General features: G+C 35.4%; 1 protein-coding gene across 1 annotated transcript; it reads right to left on the reverse strand.

Moving 5' to 3' along the window:
* Positions 1–16,185: 16,185 nt before the first annotated feature.
* On the reverse strand, positions 16,186–18,158 carry LOC125279984 (tyrosine-protein kinase JAK3-like). Its single transcript, XM_048210232.1, has 3 exons — positions 17,970–18,158; positions 16,428–16,617; positions 16,186–16,340 (listed from the first exon to the last, which is right to left on the reverse strand). Exons 1-3 carry the CDS (start codon positions 18,141–18,143, stop codon positions 16,201–16,203), a joined length of 504 nt encoding a protein of 167 aa, XP_048066189.1. The 5' UTR covers positions 18,144–18,158; the 3' UTR covers positions 16,186–16,200.
* Positions 18,159–18,754: the final 596 nt, after the last annotated feature.

Below are 18,754 nucleotides of genomic sequence, written 5' to 3' on the forward strand. Positions count from 1 at the left end.
TTCAAATTTCTCTTCAACTTGGTCTGTGACCAATCAGGGGTGCGTTTCCCGAAAGCATCGTTGGTGAACCATGGTCGTAAGTCCCATTGAACTCTAATGGCAACGACGGAATTTGCGACCATAGTTCGCTTCGGGAAACGCGCCCCAGATTTTGTTGCTCACTGCCTTCAGCCAATCAGAGCTGCTGACGTCACGGTCGTCGTCTGAATCCCCTCGTTCAGTCACTCAGGTGAAGTATATTGTCGCAATGTATAATTTATTTAATAAAACACTGAAAGCTCAATACATCGCTCAATCTTGGGGATTCTGACCAGTTCAATCAAGTGACATCACAGACTGACCGTGATGGCGACGACAACCGGCTAATCTAATGGTCTACGCGATCCTGAAAGAACCGGAGAAAAGTGCTGCTATTGGGAGGTGAGTTGTAGTCTACCAGTTAACAAACTTTATTTTCTTTTCTTTAACAAACGGAGAGCGATATTTCGGCTTGATATTTCCTTTTTGAGTTTGTGTGTGGTGGTTTATGGCACATGTTTGTATGCAGCACCAAAACATTCATATGATTGGTCAAATCGGCCCGTATTCTGTACGATATTAATTCATAAAGTGTTTTATGCTTGACTATGTACCGAAAACAATATCGACATGCCATTCTGATACAGTTCCCTGCTGCTAATCCTCATTTACTGTTCAAAAATAGTATTGGTTCAATGTAGGATTTAGACAGACTATTGTAAACGTGAATAAAGAGTTGAACATGCTGTCTTATATCTTTGGTATATTCTGTCAACAGATGCTGTTCTTCACGAGTCTCTGCGGTCATCATTGTGCCATTATGGTGCGTTCAAGTCTTCCTGGGAAGTTCGTATGTACGAGGTGGGAAGTCGTGTGTACAACAGTAGGTGCGTTCAAGTCACTTTCGTCGGAGTAAGATGGCGGTGTGCCTTCTCTAAATTAATTACACAAAATAACAACACTTCTGCTTCTAGAAAATGTAGAGCAAAGAATGTGCATTAGTTGTATGTTGCTTTTTTATGTTTTTAATTAATTTATGAAGCCATTGTAAAATTTATTGTTACATATTACATTTTTATATTGTGATGCTATCGTATTTTTGCTTGGAATCAGCTTACTTCGTTGTAAATAGAAAAGTCTGACAATGTCACTGCTAAATACCTGCAAGTATTGTGGTATTTCGCTATGTTTCTGACTGACACGCCCCCAACTCGTATAGATCGGAGCTTAAAGAAAATTACGATCTTCCCACTGGTATTTACGACATTGTGGTGGCGTTCATGTCGGTTCTGCTCGTAAATACGATCTTTCCGACATGACTTGAACGCACCATTAGACACAATGAGAAGCTCATCAGAAAATGGAATATAATGTGTAATTTGTATTTGTGTATAGAGGGTTAGGGTTAGGGTTCTTTAATGAAAAACATGGTAAGTTTTGCTGAATCTAAGTTTAAATAAAAACTATTGGATTTGTCAATGAAATATGTCTCTTCATTAGTGATGTTCTTACATTTTATTTGTTTTAATGGCCTTGAAAACAAATGCATTCAACTTTGGGAAAATGTGTTAAATTGTATTTAAATAGTAGCACAACTGTATTGTGTGAGATTATGTAATTCAAAGTACAGTAGTCAACATTTGAAGTGGATCAAAAAAGTTAGGACACCTTTGATTAAAGGTTTTGATCCGCTTCAAATGTTGACTATATTATACAAAGTATAAGTAATAACAAAGTGTATTGTTATTGACTGCAAAGTGTGTAATGTTTAATATTTGGAATAAGCCAAAGGTACTGAGCATACAGTACTATTACCTGTAAAATAATATATTCAGTGTATATTGCTTGTGTTTTCTGAAGACACTCGTAATTATTTTGTAATGTACTTAAATCACAAATAAAGTGTACTTATAACACAAAGTGTACTCATAACACAAATAAAGTATACTTATAACACAAATAAAAGTATACTTATAACAGAAATAAAGTATACTTATAATACAACGTATATTATAACAAAAAATTATACTTTTAACAGAAATAAAGTATACTTATAACACAAATTAAGTACACTTTAATATCACTAATCAAGCATGTAAGTAGTCCCTACACAGACATATACTTAAAGTGTACTAAGTATACTTGAAGTTGTTCCAATTTAGTACACATAAGTATACTAAATATACTTAAAGTTGTATTTTAATACTACTTAATTTCAACTTAAATATACTTAGTACAAAATTAGTTGTTTCAAAATAGCACACTTTAAATGAACTAATCATTAACACACTTGAAATATACTAATAATTAGTCTTGCTGCAAGTATACTTAGTATACTTTTTTTTTCACTAGGGTAGGCTTGCTTTGTTACATATTAATTCTATAAATCGTGAGTTAGTTCATACATTTACAGCGAAATGGTGCTAAATTGCTTTGTACCTGGATGTACACCCAAAACCAGGAAAGGACAAGTAAGTTTCCATCATTTTCGGATTAAGTTAAAGATTTGGATCGATGTAAACAGTGGCTGCGGGCCATCAAACACCCGAAGTTTGGAGATGACACCGTTATAGAAAACCTAAAAAACCGCAGAATATGTAGTCTCCATTTCAAGCACGAGGACTACGAACCAAATATCCTTGCAATGAAGAGAACCATTCTGAAGGACATTGCGATACCATCGATATTCACTTTCCCAGAGGACGAACAGCCTGGGCATCTGGTACTAAGCGTATTCGCCTAGAGCAGGGGTGCCCAAACTTTTTCCTATGAAGGGCCAAAAATCAAACTTGATTGAGAGCCGTGGGCCAAAAGAAAATTTTGCATCATAAATCAAACTATATTACATTAAAGTTGCTATGGGTTTATTTATTTCATAATATTTAAAATAAATATAAAACAACTTTAATCTGATGAACTAATGCAGTTTTATTTGTAAAGTGTTGCATTTTAATGAACAATTAAATGGGCAACAATCCCCAAGTGTTCAATGTACAATACAGTTCAATGCCAAATACACAATCAATAATAAAACCATGTGGTTGCAATGTCAGTGACCTAATGAGAGATATGAAGCTGGTCCTTATTTTTCAGAAGTTTTTCAAGATTGGGCTGTAGCTGACTTACAGACAAAGACAATATATTATGTAGGTGAGAGTCAGTTATTTGGCTTCTTAGTTTACTCTTGTTCAATATCATCAGACTGAAAGTCTGCTCGCAGAGGTAGGTACTGCCAAACAGAGACAGCATCATTTGTGCCTGCTTACACATCTTTGGGTACCTGTTAGCTGGGACACATTTGTAGAAGTCTGTCAAGGGAAGGGATATGAACTTGTGTTTCAGTTCTGAATCACACTGAAGCTCAATTAGTTCCATCTGAAGATCGCCTCTGACTGCATACTTCGGTAAAGTTGGTTTTATATTCGCACATTCGGACTTCTAATAAATTCAGATTTTCCAATAAATGTGCAATAAATTAATGTTTGCGAATTTTAAGCAGCGACATGATATTGAAAACCAACGATTGTCAACTTACATCATTTTTCACAGTCGATCAAAATAGGCAAGTATTGTTTTAATGGCATATTTACTTGTGAATGTCCACTGAATGTCCAATGTTGTGTGATTAACAAAGCTATTGAATACGGATGGCCGAATGTGCGAATAGAGTCTGGGAACGTGACGTCAGCGATGCATTGCATTCTGGGACTTTAGGTCACCGTCAGTACAGTAGAGACTGGGAAATAGTGGAGGAAGATGTTAAAATTTATATTGTACAGTTAAAAACATATTAGAATGGCGAACGCTGGCTGTGTTATGAACTATCTGCATATACTGACCAGCGTGGAAAACGAATGTGAAATGAAGCGCCATTTTGTCCCATTTTCGGGACATTCTAAAACGCTTAATGTGGCGTAATGTAAGTAAACATCATACTAATAGCCCAGAATTTGAACGCAACGCGTTTAATTTCACGTTAAACGCTTTAATCCCATAGAAACTATGTACAGCAAAGCAGATGAGCCCAGAATATGAACAAAATGCGTCTTATTACACGTTAAGTCACTGTCCATTAAGCGTTTTCTTTATGGGAGGAAAATGCGTATGTGTTAAATGTGTTGCGTTCATATTCTGGGCTTATCTGCTTTTCTGTACATAGTTAACACCAAACTAATAAAGCATACTAAGTTTAGTTTGTTAATAACACTGTTTTAGTAAATTAAGCCACGTTATGCATTTTCACATTATGCGTTACTCATTTTCTGCCTTCCAGCTTAGAAACGACACAATGGTGAAAGTGAAACTCAATGAAAATAAACTTGAACAAAATGTGGCTTTGTCATTTGTATTTATTACAGATTAATAACTTCTGATCCACTTGAATATGTACTCACACCATTAATAATGTACGTAAACACGTTTAGAACTGTCATTTGTGTCATTGCGATCACTCTCCGTGTTCATAAAGCAATACCTCTGATTCATTGTTCAGCTTGTCTCGGTAAGAAATTATGTATTTATTCTATTTAGGTCCAGTAAAACTTACTTGGTGTAGCGACTCCACAATATAATTAATTTCAGAGCTGCATTACAGAGGGTCGTGCTCTTATGTTATCCCTTAATGCTTAACATGAAGAAATCAGGGCTATCATCATAAATATCATATGCTGGCTGAGATCAATCTATTGTGTTTATTATTTTATCTGGCAGATATATCGGTGCCGTTTTAGGGCTGCACGATTAATCGCATGCTATTCTCACGCGCATTTCGTCAGTAAAGCCGGTTCCCTGATTACCGCTAAATCGCCATCACCTGTTTTTAAACGGAGCGCCTTTTAATAGACGGAGCCGTAGTTCACGGACAAGCCACGCAATATCGCGTTCATTATCGCAGGCGATTCATCTGCGATATGAACGCGATATTGCGTGGCTTTTCAGTGACCTACGGCTCTGTCTATTAAATGCCGCTTCATTTGAAAGCAGGTGATGGCGATTTAGCGGTAATCAGGGAACCGGCTTTACTGACGAAATGCGCGTGAGAATAGCATGCGATTAATCGTGCAGCCCTATGCCGTTTAGTTATTCAAAACTGCAATAGAGAAATCACTTTGGTCCTGTGTGTGGTCCGATAGAAGGCGTCAGTGTGATTTCTATGTGTGTGTATCATGTCCTGGCCACACGACTGGGCGATCGAATCAACACAAGAGATTCAAATATTAGTCCATTTATTCTAAGCAAGTGCACGCAGCTCTCAAAAAAATTAACGTAAATAGTCGTTTTCTCATCTGGTGATTTGTATTTGTTGTCATTGTACGCTCCTGAGCGTGACCTAAAACATGGCGGCGACTACCCAGAACGCAATGCGCAGTGACGTAGTTTGCCAAGCTTTTACCGAAGTTGACTGCATCCACACTGATGGTGAAGTGTTGAGCAAACAACTCAAAGTCAGCAGTGCTGTGTCTTAAGTCCTCAAAGCCACTGCAAGACATGCCTTGACGAACTCTCCAGTAGGGAAGGCTCTTCCACTTTTAGCAATTAGAGCGGAAATCTGATAACTGGCCCGTGTGGCGCTTTCTTGTGCTGATGAAGGACGTAGCAGCGCGCTCTGTTCAGATCGAAGTCCAGCAAGCAGCTCGTTAGCCTTCTGTTTTCGCGCCTCGCAGCTGTAGAAAGCTGAGAATGTTTTTTTTTTCGTAATGACGGATATTGTACTCTTTTAAAACAGCAACAGACTGTTTGCAAACTAGACACACTGCCTTTGATTTGACTTCTGTGAATAAAAACAAAGACTATAGAATAACACAAGACACTCATAGTCACTCATATTGTTTTGAATGGGAGAAAGTGTAACGCGCAATATGGCGGAATAAGTCCCGCCTTCTAAATAAGAGCCAATCGCCGACTGGTAAAGTCATCGCATCACTTCAGCGGCCGTTAGAATCACCGGTTTCTATAGAAACAGTCAGACGCGCGCCTCCGAAGAGACGCGCATTTAGGTCTGCGCATGCGCATTAGCTTAATCCAGCCTGAAAAATTGTTTTTTTGTCATGATTCGAGCGTTTAGAAACTAAATTTATGAGCCGGTTGTTGTTAGATTTCATTGGTGATTTCAAATATGAAATTTTATCGTAAGGTTGGCGAACAGTTTTGGAGAATTTGATGTTTCCCCATTCAAAGAGATTGCATGATGCCCAGGATGCCCGAGAGGCGTTTCAAATATGGCCGCTGAGTGAAATGACTTGTCTTAAAGGGACTTTGATAAAAACTCATCTTGCCAAGCTTTTTTAAAATTTCTCTTGTCTGTGTTCCACTGCCTTGATTTCTCCATTATTGCGTTTAATTTGTTGACGTTAATTGACGTCATGTGTTGCAAAGCACACAGTGCTGCACCTTGAATTGCGCATTTACAATATTTTTTTTTATTAATTTACATTTAATTTAAACATTTAATTTCAGTTTACTCTGTTGTAGTTCAACAATAAAACAAACAAAATTGTTATGTCAAATTAGAAATGACAATCTGTGTCGAAGGTATCACCCTCTCTCTCTCTCTCTCTCTCTCTCTCTCTCTCTCCTCTGACGGTAAGGTGGGCCAAATCAAAGGTTACCACGGGCCAACTTTGGCCCGCGGGCCCTAGTTTGGGCATCTCTGGCCTAGAGGTAAGACTCGCTGCCTCTATTTCTGATAACACAGTAGCCTATATGTAGTGTTGTAGGTAGCAGTAAAACTGCAAACTTAGCAAAGTAACGTTAGATAGACAATTACATATAGGCTAAGTTGCATATAAGTTGACTGTTATCAAAGTAAAGCCACTGTTCTGTAAAACTGAGTTAGTCTATTTATCTATTTATGCTAACGTTACCACAAAAGCCTGTTGCTGTATTGGTTGAGATGACTGCAGAGACTGATAAATTTGCGAGATGAACCACTGATGTAGTGCAGACTATAACAAAATAATGTTAATTACTGTAAGCTTAAAAATATAATTGACACCCACTTTTGATTAAAATCTTTGATCTATGTCCGTGAGTAACCCCAAACGCGCATGTATGGGCGTGGTGAAAAAATGCGGAACTACCTGCTATTACTGGCTGTAGTTTTAAGCCTCTGGCCAAAAAAGCCTCCGATGACGCAAAATGATGATTTTTGCGTCATCGGAGGCTTTTTTACAGAATAAAAATGCATAAATCTCTCATCTCGGGCTGATATGAAGGGGGAAAGCACGGTAATTCGAAAATATTAGTGGTATTCTACTAATACAAAGCTTAATGCTAAATCCTGAAGTAACCCTTTATACTTATGTGTGCTAAATTGGAACAACTTCAAGTATACTTAGTACACTTTAAATATATGTCTGTGTAGGGACTAATTACATGCTTGATTAGTGATATTAAAGTGTACTTAATTTGTGTTATAAGTATACTTTGTGTTAAAAGAATATTTTTTTGTTATAATATACATTGTATTATAAGTATACTTTATTTCTGTTATAAGTATACTTTTATTTGTGTTATAAGTATACTTTATTTCTGTTATGAGTACACTTTGTGTTATAAGTACACTTTATTTGTGATTTAAGTACATTACAAAATAATTATGAGTGTCTTCAGAAAACACAAGCAATATACACTGAATATATTATTTTACAGGTAATAGTATATACTGTATGCTCAGTACCTTTGGCTTATTCCAAATATTAAACATTACACACTTTGCAGTCAATAACAATACACTTTGTTATTACTTATACTTTGTATAATATAGTCAACATTTGAAGCGGATCAAAACCTTTAATCAAAGTTGTCCTAACTTTTTTGATCCACTTCAAATGTTGACTACTGTACTTTGTATTACATAATCTCACACAATACAGTTGTGCTTAAATACAGTTTAACACATTTTCCCAAAGTTGATTGTATTTGTTTTCAAGGCCATTAAAATAAATAAAATGTAACAACATCACTAATGAAGAGACATATTTCATTGACAAATCCAATAGTTTTTATTTAAACTTAGATTCAGCAAAACTTACCAAGTTTTTCATTAAAGAAAAAAAAAAAATTGGACCATGGTGACCCTCTATACACAAATACAAATTACACATTATATTCCATGTTCTGATGAGCTTCTCATTGTGTCTGATGGCACAATGATGACCGCAGAGACTCGTGAAGAACAGCATCTGTTGACAGAATATACCAAAGATATAAGACAGCATGTTCAACTCTTTATTCACGTTTACAATAGTCTGTCTAAATCCTACATTGAACCAATACTATTTTTGAACAGTAAATGAGGATAGCAGCAGGGAACTGTATCAAAATGGCATGTCGATATTGTTTTCGGTACATAGTCAAGCATAAAACACTTTATGAATTAATATCGTACAGAATACGGGCCGATTTGACCAATCATATGAATGTTTTGGTGCTGCATACAAACATGTGCCATAAACCACCACACACAAACTCAAAAAGGAAATATCAAGCCGAAATATCGCTCTCCGTTTGTTAAAGAAAAGAAAATAAAGTTTGTTAACTGGTAGACTACAACTCTCCTCCCAATAGCAGCACTTTTCTCCGGTTCTTTCAGGATTGCATAGGCCATTAGATTAGCCGGTTGTCGTCGCCATCACGGTCAGTCTGTGATGTCACTTGATTGAACTGGTCAGAAGATTGAGCGATGTATTGAGCTTTCAGTGTTTTATTAAATAAATTATACATTGCGACATTATACTTCACCTGAGTGACTGAGCGAGGGGATTCAGACGACGACCGTGACGTCAGCAGCTCTGATTGGCTGAAGGCAGTGAGCAACAAAGTCACAGACCAAGTTGAAGAGACATTTGAATTCCGATAAGTTTAACCACTCGACATATTTTTTCGCATTACTTGTGCTGCTGGTGTGTTGTTTAATATAGATTTGTGTGTACGATTGTAAAATGATTCTGCCAGTGTAAACTTAATAAACATTTACACATATTTGGAAATTGTATAGGCTACACTGCATATACTAAATGGGCTTGTAATGCACTGAAATAAATAAGCACAAGTAATATAATGAATTCCAAGGATGAAGAAGTAAACTTAAAAAATATACTCAAATTTAACATTAGATACACTACAACTTCAGGATATTAAATAATGTATTTTTTAAATATACTTTCAGTGCATTGTTACAATGATCATTTTCAGCACACTGTTAAAATATACCTCAAATATATTTTTATAAAGTGCAAATAAATACACTTTAAAAAAATAAACTGAACTTACACTTCAAGTATATTTTTCTAAAATATATTTTTTAGAAAATATACTAAAGTACAATTATTTTAAATTGTGTTAAAAGTTTCATTGTGAAAATATGATACTAATATACTTTTTATATATTTAATGATAGTAAATTTTTTGTTAGTATATTTGCAGTGTACTATAGAAAAAGGGAATATATTTAAAATACAATAAAGTATACTTTTTTTCACTAGGGTATTCTCCTGTTTGTGTTGATTAATATATTAAATATCTCTTTGAAGAATTCCAACGTCATGCGCTTCATTCCCTGCCTAACAACTGTGACAGACACATGACTATTAACTCATAAAGTAACGTGTTGCTATGGTTATTGGTTTGACATCCCCACCCATGTTTGAGGTCTGTGAGACATGTGGCATGGAATGGGTAATTTGAGCTGCACGTAAATATCAGCATACCAGAGTCACACCATGCACACCATGAGTCATACATTAGCTCAAGGTTATGGGTGAAATAGTCTAATATGAATAAGAATTAATGGTAACACTTTAAAGGCTTTATGTATAATGCATTATAAAGAAATTAATAAAAGTACATTATAATCTCATCATAAGTAATTATAACTAAAGTTAAAATGCATTATAATATTTGCAGATTCTTTGTTAAATCTGAAATTGGTTGTTTGTCATGTTTTTAATGCATTATTATTATAATTATTTAATGCATTTAATAATGTATTTGTCACGATTCCTGTCAGTTCCTGGACTACACTTCCCATAATCCTCCCTGCCAGTCACATGCACACTCCACACCAATCATCATTTGCCACATACAGCTGTAGCTTATTATCTGGACTATTTAAGACTCACTCACTCACACACCACCTCATTGTGAAGTCTTGTTTCACACTGTGTACAATTCCGAGCATTATTATCCTGTCTGCCTGTCTGTTACCCGTTACTGACCCCTTACTGACTGCCTTTGACCCTTTCCTGGTATTCTGTTCTGTGAGTGATATCTGCCTGTCCTGATCTACTGCCTGTATTCTGACCACGATTCTGCCTGTCCCTTGCTGTTCCTGTTTGTTCCTGTATGATCCTGCCTGTACGACCACTCTCACTTTTAATAAAGCTCGCAAATGGATCCCTGCCTGAGTCCCGCTTTGTTACAGTATTATAACTGTGGTTACAACTATATTCATGATACCATACAATGCATTATAAGGTGCATTGCAAGGCATAATTAAAGCATTAAAAATACTTTTATAATGCATTATAAATAATGGCTTTAAGTGAAGTGTTACCGAATGAATGCATATTAGTGCACTCGTATTGTAAAGGTTTACCCTAATCAGTTATTGTGTTGTCTGCCTGAATTCCCAGGAGCTTAATGAAATTGTCACCAGAAAATAGGGCTTTCTCCTGGCTGCGTGACACGGTAGTATTCTTTATCCACAGGGATAATCTTCGCAAGCCCAAAGTCAGTGATTTTTCACCAGAGTGTCACTGGCGACTAGGACATTGTGAGCAGCTAGGTTACGGTAAACATAACGCGTACTTTGCAAGTACTCCATTCCCAACAAAAGAATGTTACATTGCTGGTTAGATGTGTAAAGTTCCACAGAGAAATTCAAATGAGCTAATCTGACCAGTTATCCCTCTACAGCACAGCGTTGCCTTTAGGCAACGGAAAGTTTTCATAAAGTCCCTGTGAACCTGAAGTTGCAAACGACTATTCTGAAGCCAAACAATTTTTTTGTGTGGATTGACTTGCACGGATGAATTGTTCACTACAAAACTAGCAATTTGAGCTAACAAAATAAGTTCAATTTTGATTTCATGTGTACTTTAAGCCCCATGTTTAGTAAATTTTTCTTTAAATGATTACAACCAATTAGAAAGGTCGAGAAAGGTGTTGGAGTCAATATCAAGCACCATTAAGAGGTGGGACATCCTGTTCTGACACATGGTCACAGGAGCACATGGTGTGAGAAGGCAATATTATTTGCTTTAGTAATCATATTTAAAGCGACATGAACTGTACATAAAAAAATATGTGTGTGTATGAAGGTGTAGAGAAGCCTTTTGTCAGATTTTATGAAGTTTTTTTATTTTGCATGTTCAGAAATTCAGTTTTTCTCTTTGTTGCCTCAGGGCAACGTTGTGCGATAAGGGGTACTTTTTGAGGATGTTTTAGAGAGTACCTTTCATTGGCCACAATGTATTATAAGAAGGGAAGATGCAAGGTTCCTGGGTGTGCAGGAACATCCAAAGTAATGTGCAAAAACTGTGACATACACCACTATGTCACAGCAGAGAAGAACTGCTTTTTGAAGTTTCGTACAGAGTGAAATCTTATCACTTGAAGTACATTATATTGCATAGCACACTACATGATACAGACCTATGCATGTATCAAATTCAATATATCAATGTCTTTCAAGTGTTTTTCCCTTTTTACTTAAATGATTTCTTGAATTTTTTTAAAAAAAATGTTTTAATTGATTTTGAAATATATATATTTTTTTTTAATCAATAAAATGTTCCCAAATGAACCAAAAAATGATGTGGAATATTTTTTTTTTCATGTGCCATCAACATGTGTGCAGTAGAGGGTTATATTCAGCTCTGCAACATTTTTTTTTTTTTAGAGGATTAGGCATATCTGAATTAAAAAGAGCACCCTAGCCACATACATTGCAGTAAACTGATTAAAATGGTCTCATTTTACAGAAAACCCTCTATATTTTAACACAGTCGTGGAATATTGTATATATTATATTGTATTTATTCATAATTTTATGATATAAACAGATAAAAAGTCAAATTTTTATATAATTTTTTTATTATTATTTTTATTAAAAATGTGTAATTTAGGATAGGTTTAGTCTACGAACCTGCAGAAAGTTTCTTTTGATTCCACTAGGTGGCAGTAAACAGGGGAAAAAAAGAATCTTCTTGATATCTCTTTCTAAACAAAAGTTGAGATTTTACTGAAAGGAGGTATTGGTGCCTCGAAGCGTTCCTTTCCCGTCTCTATTTTTGATTTCTGAAAGAATTGGACATACCCAAATTAAAAAGAGTGCCTTACCCATATAAATTGGAGTACAAGGATAAAAATGGTCTCATTTTACAGAACACCCTCTATATTTTAAAACAGTAGTGGAATATTACTTATATCTTTTAGTATGTATTCACAATTTTATGATAAACACAAATAAAAAGTTGGATTTTTATTAATTTTTCAATTAGGTTTTATTTTGAGAGTCTGTAGTGTAAGATCTATTTGGTCTATGAACCTGCAGTTTCTTTTCATTCCACTAGTTGACAGTAAACAGGGGAAAAAAAATCTACTTGATATCTTCTTCTAAACAAAAGTTATAAAGATTTTACCGAAAGGAGGTATTAGTGTCACCAAGCATACCTTTACCGTCTCCATTTTTGATTTCTGAAAGAATTGGACATACCTGAATTAAAAAGAGTGCCTTACCCATATAAATTGGAGTACAAGGATAAAAATGGTCTCATTTTACAGAACACCCTCTAATTTTATTGTATCTATTCACAATTTTATGATAAATACAAATAAAAAAATCTGATTTTTATTTATTTTTCAATTAAGTTTTTATTTGAGAGTATCTGCAGAAAGTTTCTTTTGATTCCACTAGGTGGCAGAAAATAGGGGAAAAATAATCTTCTTGATATCTCCTTCTGAACAAAAGTTATTGAGATTTAACTGAAAGGAGGTGTTGGTGCCTCCATGTGAACTTATACGGTCTCCAGTTTCTAAAAGAACTGGGCATACCAGAATTAAAAAGAGTGCCCTGCTCATATCCGTTGGACTAAAAGGATAACAATGGTCTCATTTTAAAGAAAACCCTCATAGTTTTAACACAGTGGTGGAATATTGCATTTATTTTATTGTATTTATTCACCATTTTATGATATACAAAGGAAAAAAATCTGATTTTTATTTATTTTTCAAATCAAGATTTGATTTAAGAGTCTGTAATTTATGATCTGTTTGATCGATGTCCCTTCAGAATATTTATTTTTATTCCACTGGGTAGCAGTAAACAGGGGGAAAAAGAATATCTCCTTCTGAACAAAAATGATTGAGATTTAACTGAAAGGCGGCACTGGCGCCTCCATGTGTACTTGTACTGAAAAAAATGGGCATACCTGAATTAAAAAGAGTGCCCTACTCATATATGTTAGAGTAAATGAATAAAAATGGTCTCATTTTACAGAAAACCACCTACATTTTAACACATCAGTGGAATAATTTGTATTTTTTATTGTATTTGTTCACAATTTTATGATAGAGATGGAGGTGGGAGGTGTGCTGGTGGCCAAACCACTTCCTTGTAGGTGCCTGGTTGACTTGTTAGCTACTATCCATCCTTCATCAATCAGTCTAGTCTGAAAAACAAAACAAATTTGTAAATTCACATTGAAATCCTGAAACTCATGCTAAAATAATGATACATACGCACAAATGCATGCTAAAATTATTAAACATATGCACAAAGGTAATTAATATATACACATAACATATACAGAAATGCAATTCACATATGCACATAATAGAGCCCGACCGATATATCGGCCGGCCGATATTATCGGCCGATATGAGCTAATTGCATTTAAATCGGCATCGGCGTTTATAACGGCCGATGAAACATGAGAAACAGAGTCTCATGCTTCACTCATGTTATGAGTGTTGCATAGTTTGCCCACCAGAGGGAGCTCTGCAACTCCCCAGTTGACAACAGCGCCAGAAATCCACTACAGAAGAAAGTATTGTTGTACTCTTTTGACGGTGAGTCTGTCGTTCGTCATGTGAAATGATTGTAGATTTAGTTCATACACTGTATAAAAACAGTGTGGTAGTTCTAGCTAACGGTCCTATCATTATCACTTATAAATATTCTGTAACATCACTTACAGCCGCTAATGCATTGCTATATTAGATTAGCCACAAAGCTAATACCATGTTTATCAGTGGAAGAGCGCGAACGTTAATAAGAGGTCAAACTATAACGTTAGCGTTTAACTTATTCTAAATATATCTGCAGTGTTTCCCATTTAACTTATTTTAATTTTATTTTCAATTCATTGACATGGTTTTGTGGAATATTGAATTTGTTTGGTATAGCTCTTTTACTTTAACTTTAGTATTATAATTTATTTACAGTACACACACAGACTGTTAAAACCAGCTTCAACTGGAAGTAAGTAAAACTGTTAAATGTTTAAAACCAGACTGTTTTTTGATCATTAAAAAATATATACTTTTGATGTGCAATTGTTTAGTCATTGAGACTGTAATCTAAGGCTTTTTTTAACATAATCCCTTCTGGGAAATGGTTTATACAGCCCACATACATAGAACAGGCAGATATTTTGCTATTGAATGTTGTGTAAGTGTAGTTTATAGGAAATGGGTCTAATATCCAGTTTATTTTCAAAATCAAAATATCGGCTTATAAATCGGCTCTTTTCGAGTTAATATCGGCATCGGCCCCCAAAAATCCATATCGGTCGGGCTCTAGCACATAACATACACAAAGTCAATTAGCATAACCACAAAACAGATACACAAATACATGTGCATGCAAAAAAATAAAAAATAAATGAGCACAACCAATGCATAAATGCAAGCAATTATTAAAACATGCACGAAACAGAAACAGATATGTAAACTGCAATTCGCGTAAACATGAAATGTATAAAGCGCACAAGGCAATGCACTTCTAAATGCAACCGATGCACAAAGGCGTGAAACAATACAAATATGCATGCAAAAAATACAAACATGCATGCAACAATACAAATATGCATGCAACACACGATATGAAATGCACAAAGACAACGCTTATGTGTAACGTTACTTACTGAAGATGAGGTCAAAGCTAGTGTTGCTGAAAGATTCAATCACTCAGACGATCAAGCTCCTCCAAAACCGAATTCACACCAAAAAACACCTTTTGTGAAGCCATTGTGCAAAGACAAAGTGCTCTAACCAGTTTTTAACGCAATAATACAGGGAAAAACACTGTCAGTACTCTCCAACTAGCTTTCTAGCTGAACCGGACGTCCTCAGGAAGACATGCTCAGTGGTCCCGCCTCCTCAGCTTTACAAGCGCATATCTCAGCCTATGAACGGGCTAGAAAAGTGATCGACATGTCTATGGAGAGCTACGAGAGCTAGCTTTAAGGTGGTAGGATGCAATGCGCGTCATCAACAATCGCCGCTAACAAAGATCATTGATACTAAGGGTAATAAACGTTTTTGGCTGCATCGCATGTTTAGATCTGCACATCTGAGACATATTACAGTGTCGTTCGGCCATACATGCTCATAGACAAGTGAAAATAGTCTCATTTGGAAGAAAACAACCTAAAGAACAAGCTGATACAGCTACACGAGGAAGTAGTGATCGGAGCAGGAATATGATTCATGTATTGGCTTGTTCAGAGGAGTCATTTTTATCTTCATGATTCTTTTGATAATTTTGTTACTAAAACGTATCGGATTGGTGAAATAAAGAGTGAGGGCTTTCTGGAGAGTGAGAGCTTTCATTTGCTATACGACTTGTCTATGTTTGGTGAGTTTGTGTGATATAAATATTAATTTGAATATTATGAATATGTTTTTTTCAAGGGGGGGGGGGGGTCGTCGCGGGGGGTTGAATTTAGACCTTATTATGTTCTTTTTTTGTAATACAAATGCAAAAGTGATGGGATTGGCAAGAAAGCTGAGGTTCTAAGCTTTTAAAAGATACCCTATGTGTCTAGTTTTGTGCTCCACAATTTATAGATTTTTGTAAATAATTATGATGATGCAATATTGTCCGATGTAGGCCGCAGAGTTGAAGTGGTTAAAAAAAAAAAGTTTGTTTGAACCCAACGTTTGTTCTGGTGTTTGTTAGTCTGAATGTACCTTACAGATTTGCAAGGCAAAGAGCAACAGTTTGCGGGTGCACACATTCTGTCGGTGTTTCTCCATATATCCGATTAGACTGCCATACGGAAGGTATTCCATCACCAGTTTTGTGCTGAGTCGACCTGTGAGGAGTTCAAAAATAAGGTACGTTGGAATGGGCAGGCTGGACAGATTGGAAATTGATTGGTAATTATCAAAGGTAATCTGACCTGCACTGTAGCAGATGCCCTTGTATTTGACAATATAGTCACAGTGCAGGGAGCTGATGGTCTGGATCTCTCTCTGGAAATCTGCCATGGTGGCTTGTTTGTTGGACTGAAGTTCTTTGACAGCAACCAGATCTCCAGTGTTATCACCCCATGGATCATAACGACAAAGATCGACACTGCCAAAGTTACCCTAACACGCACACAGAAACAGTTAAAACCCATCAATCTTCATTTATGCTTTAAAGTTCTGATTGAAAATTGATATTGAAGTATATCAGCTGCATAAACATTGCCAGTATTAGCCACTATGTTAAGACTGTGTCTTAAGAGCTAGTCTAACTAAGGGGTAATCAGTCTTACTTTTTGGATTCACATTAGACCAATCTATATAATGTTGACTTTAAAAGTAATGAGCAGTCTTAACTAAATGACTTGAAACTAAAGAGGAAAAACTCCTTTTAGTAGGCCTAACTTGTAAGACTATTCTAATCAGTCAAGTATCTACTGAAAGTACCCATCTACAACAGTCCATTACATACATTAAAAACACATACCACTGGTTTCACAGACAAGGCTAAACATGCACTAAAATGCATGTTTGAGCTGTTTTAACTGAAAGCAACTTGCAATGACATATCATAAAACATGTCAGTGCCATTGTTTTGTCTCAAGATGCACACCAGTAATGTTTTTTTTCTACGTTTATAAAAGTTACTTAAATATCCTAATTGAATTTAGGCCTAATCCTGGCTTAGGCTAAGCCCCGGCTGTGAAACCAGGCCTTATTATCACGTAGGGCAAGTTGTTCAAAAGTAATCTGATAGGATTTCGGCTATCGGATTGGATCAAATCTGGAAAATGGGTTGTTCAAAAGGAAAAAAGATTCTGAATTCAGATTAGATCACAAAATCCAACCTTGGGTTTATCTGGATAAAATCATCAGTTTGTGTTGTTCAATTGTTTTTAGTAAGATTGGGATACCTTTGATCCAAAAAAATCTGGATTATACTGATCCCGTCAGAAGGCTGGTTCAAGAACAAAAATGTAATAACTTTAAAACGGGTCAAAAATACATTTTTTTCATGTAATATACATACACACACATTTTTTTATTTTGCTCTTGATTAGTTTAACTGTTAAAGTAATAAATTAGAAGTAGACATTAGGCTAAATTTTTTTGCCTTTCAGTAACCTACTGTAAAGTGAAAAAGAGATTTTGGTGCAATACAATAATCCCCAAACAGCTAGAGCACTAGTAATCCAGATTTGGTCATCTGAGAAAGTGTGCATCTGTATCTGGATCAGGGTGATGCAATCCAATTTTGCTTTGAAAAACCAGCACAAATGTAATATGGATTACCTGATCCTGGATAGAAAAACATGGGATTTCACAATTCCAGATATTTTTAATCCAGATTCTGGCCCTAAGGGTTGTCTTAACTGTTAGGCTTTGCTCCAACAGGCTGCAGGCTAGAGCTGTTATGAAATGTACAACAGCGCCCTCTATCGGTGGAATGTTTCTGTATGCTTTTTACATTGTACCTTCCCCAGAACAGAGATGAATCGCAGGTATCTCTCCTCAAAAACATCCTGTTGTTGCTTTTTGAACATGTTCGGTCTTCTCCAGAAGCCATCGCTCTTGGGGAGAGTGCCGGTCGCATGAAGGATCTCGTAATCTACAGACAGATGATTAGAACTGTCATGATGGCTGATCATAATGTTCCCATATTTTTAGGACAAATCTATCCCAGATGTAGGAGTATTTTTTTATAAACAGGATGATATGTAATTCAGCCACTTGGCCCTCAATATAAAGCTAAATTTCAAAGTAACAATTAACTTTTTAATTAAAATTAATGGAAATAAATATTACTAAATAAATATCAATATTATGTTTTTCCACAGAAATGCCATGATATGGGCTTATAATCTTTAAGTGTTTTAAGATGATTAGGCCTATTTGTTTTTGCTTGTTTTTATTTTATTATGAGCAGTTTAAATATGTTTTAACCCTATTATTTTAGAAATATTTTTTAAATATCCTATTTGTTTTCATACAGAGAAACACATTTCACTTGTTCAAGGCTTTTTTTAAAAAATGGTTATGTTTATTTCACATTAAATAGCCTACGTTACATAATCTAAGTATTATTGGTAACAATTTGAACATAAAGGAAATAATACAATCAAATATACAGTCAAATGTTACACATTTATTAATATATGTTTGAATTAATACAAAAAACTTAAATAAATAAATAAATCTTCTCAAACTCTGTCGTTAAGTATTATTTGGTACGTGGAGGAAATAATTAAAAATAAAAACG

The sequence above is a fragment of the Megalobrama amblycephala genome, linkage group LG12 (assembly GCF_018812025.1).
Source record: "Megalobrama amblycephala isolate DHTTF-2021 linkage group LG12, ASM1881202v1, whole genome shotgun sequence".
In the NCBI taxonomy this organism is placed as follows: Eukaryota; Metazoa; Chordata; class Actinopteri; order Cypriniformes; family Xenocyprididae; genus Megalobrama; species Megalobrama amblycephala.

Coding starts and splice junctions, on each gene's coding strand:
- LOC125279984 (XM_048210232.1), bottom strand. CDS start 18,143: ATGATCAGCCATCATGACAGTTCTAATCATCTGTCTGTAGATTACGAG. Junction 16,618..17,969: donor TCATCTCTGTTCTGGGGAAG/GTACAATGTAAA, acceptor TGTGCGTGTTAG/GGTAACTTTGGCAGTGTCGA. Junction 16,341..16,427: donor GGGCATCTGCTACAGTGCAG/GTCAGATTACCT, acceptor AACTCCTCACAG/GTCGACTCAGCACAAAACTG.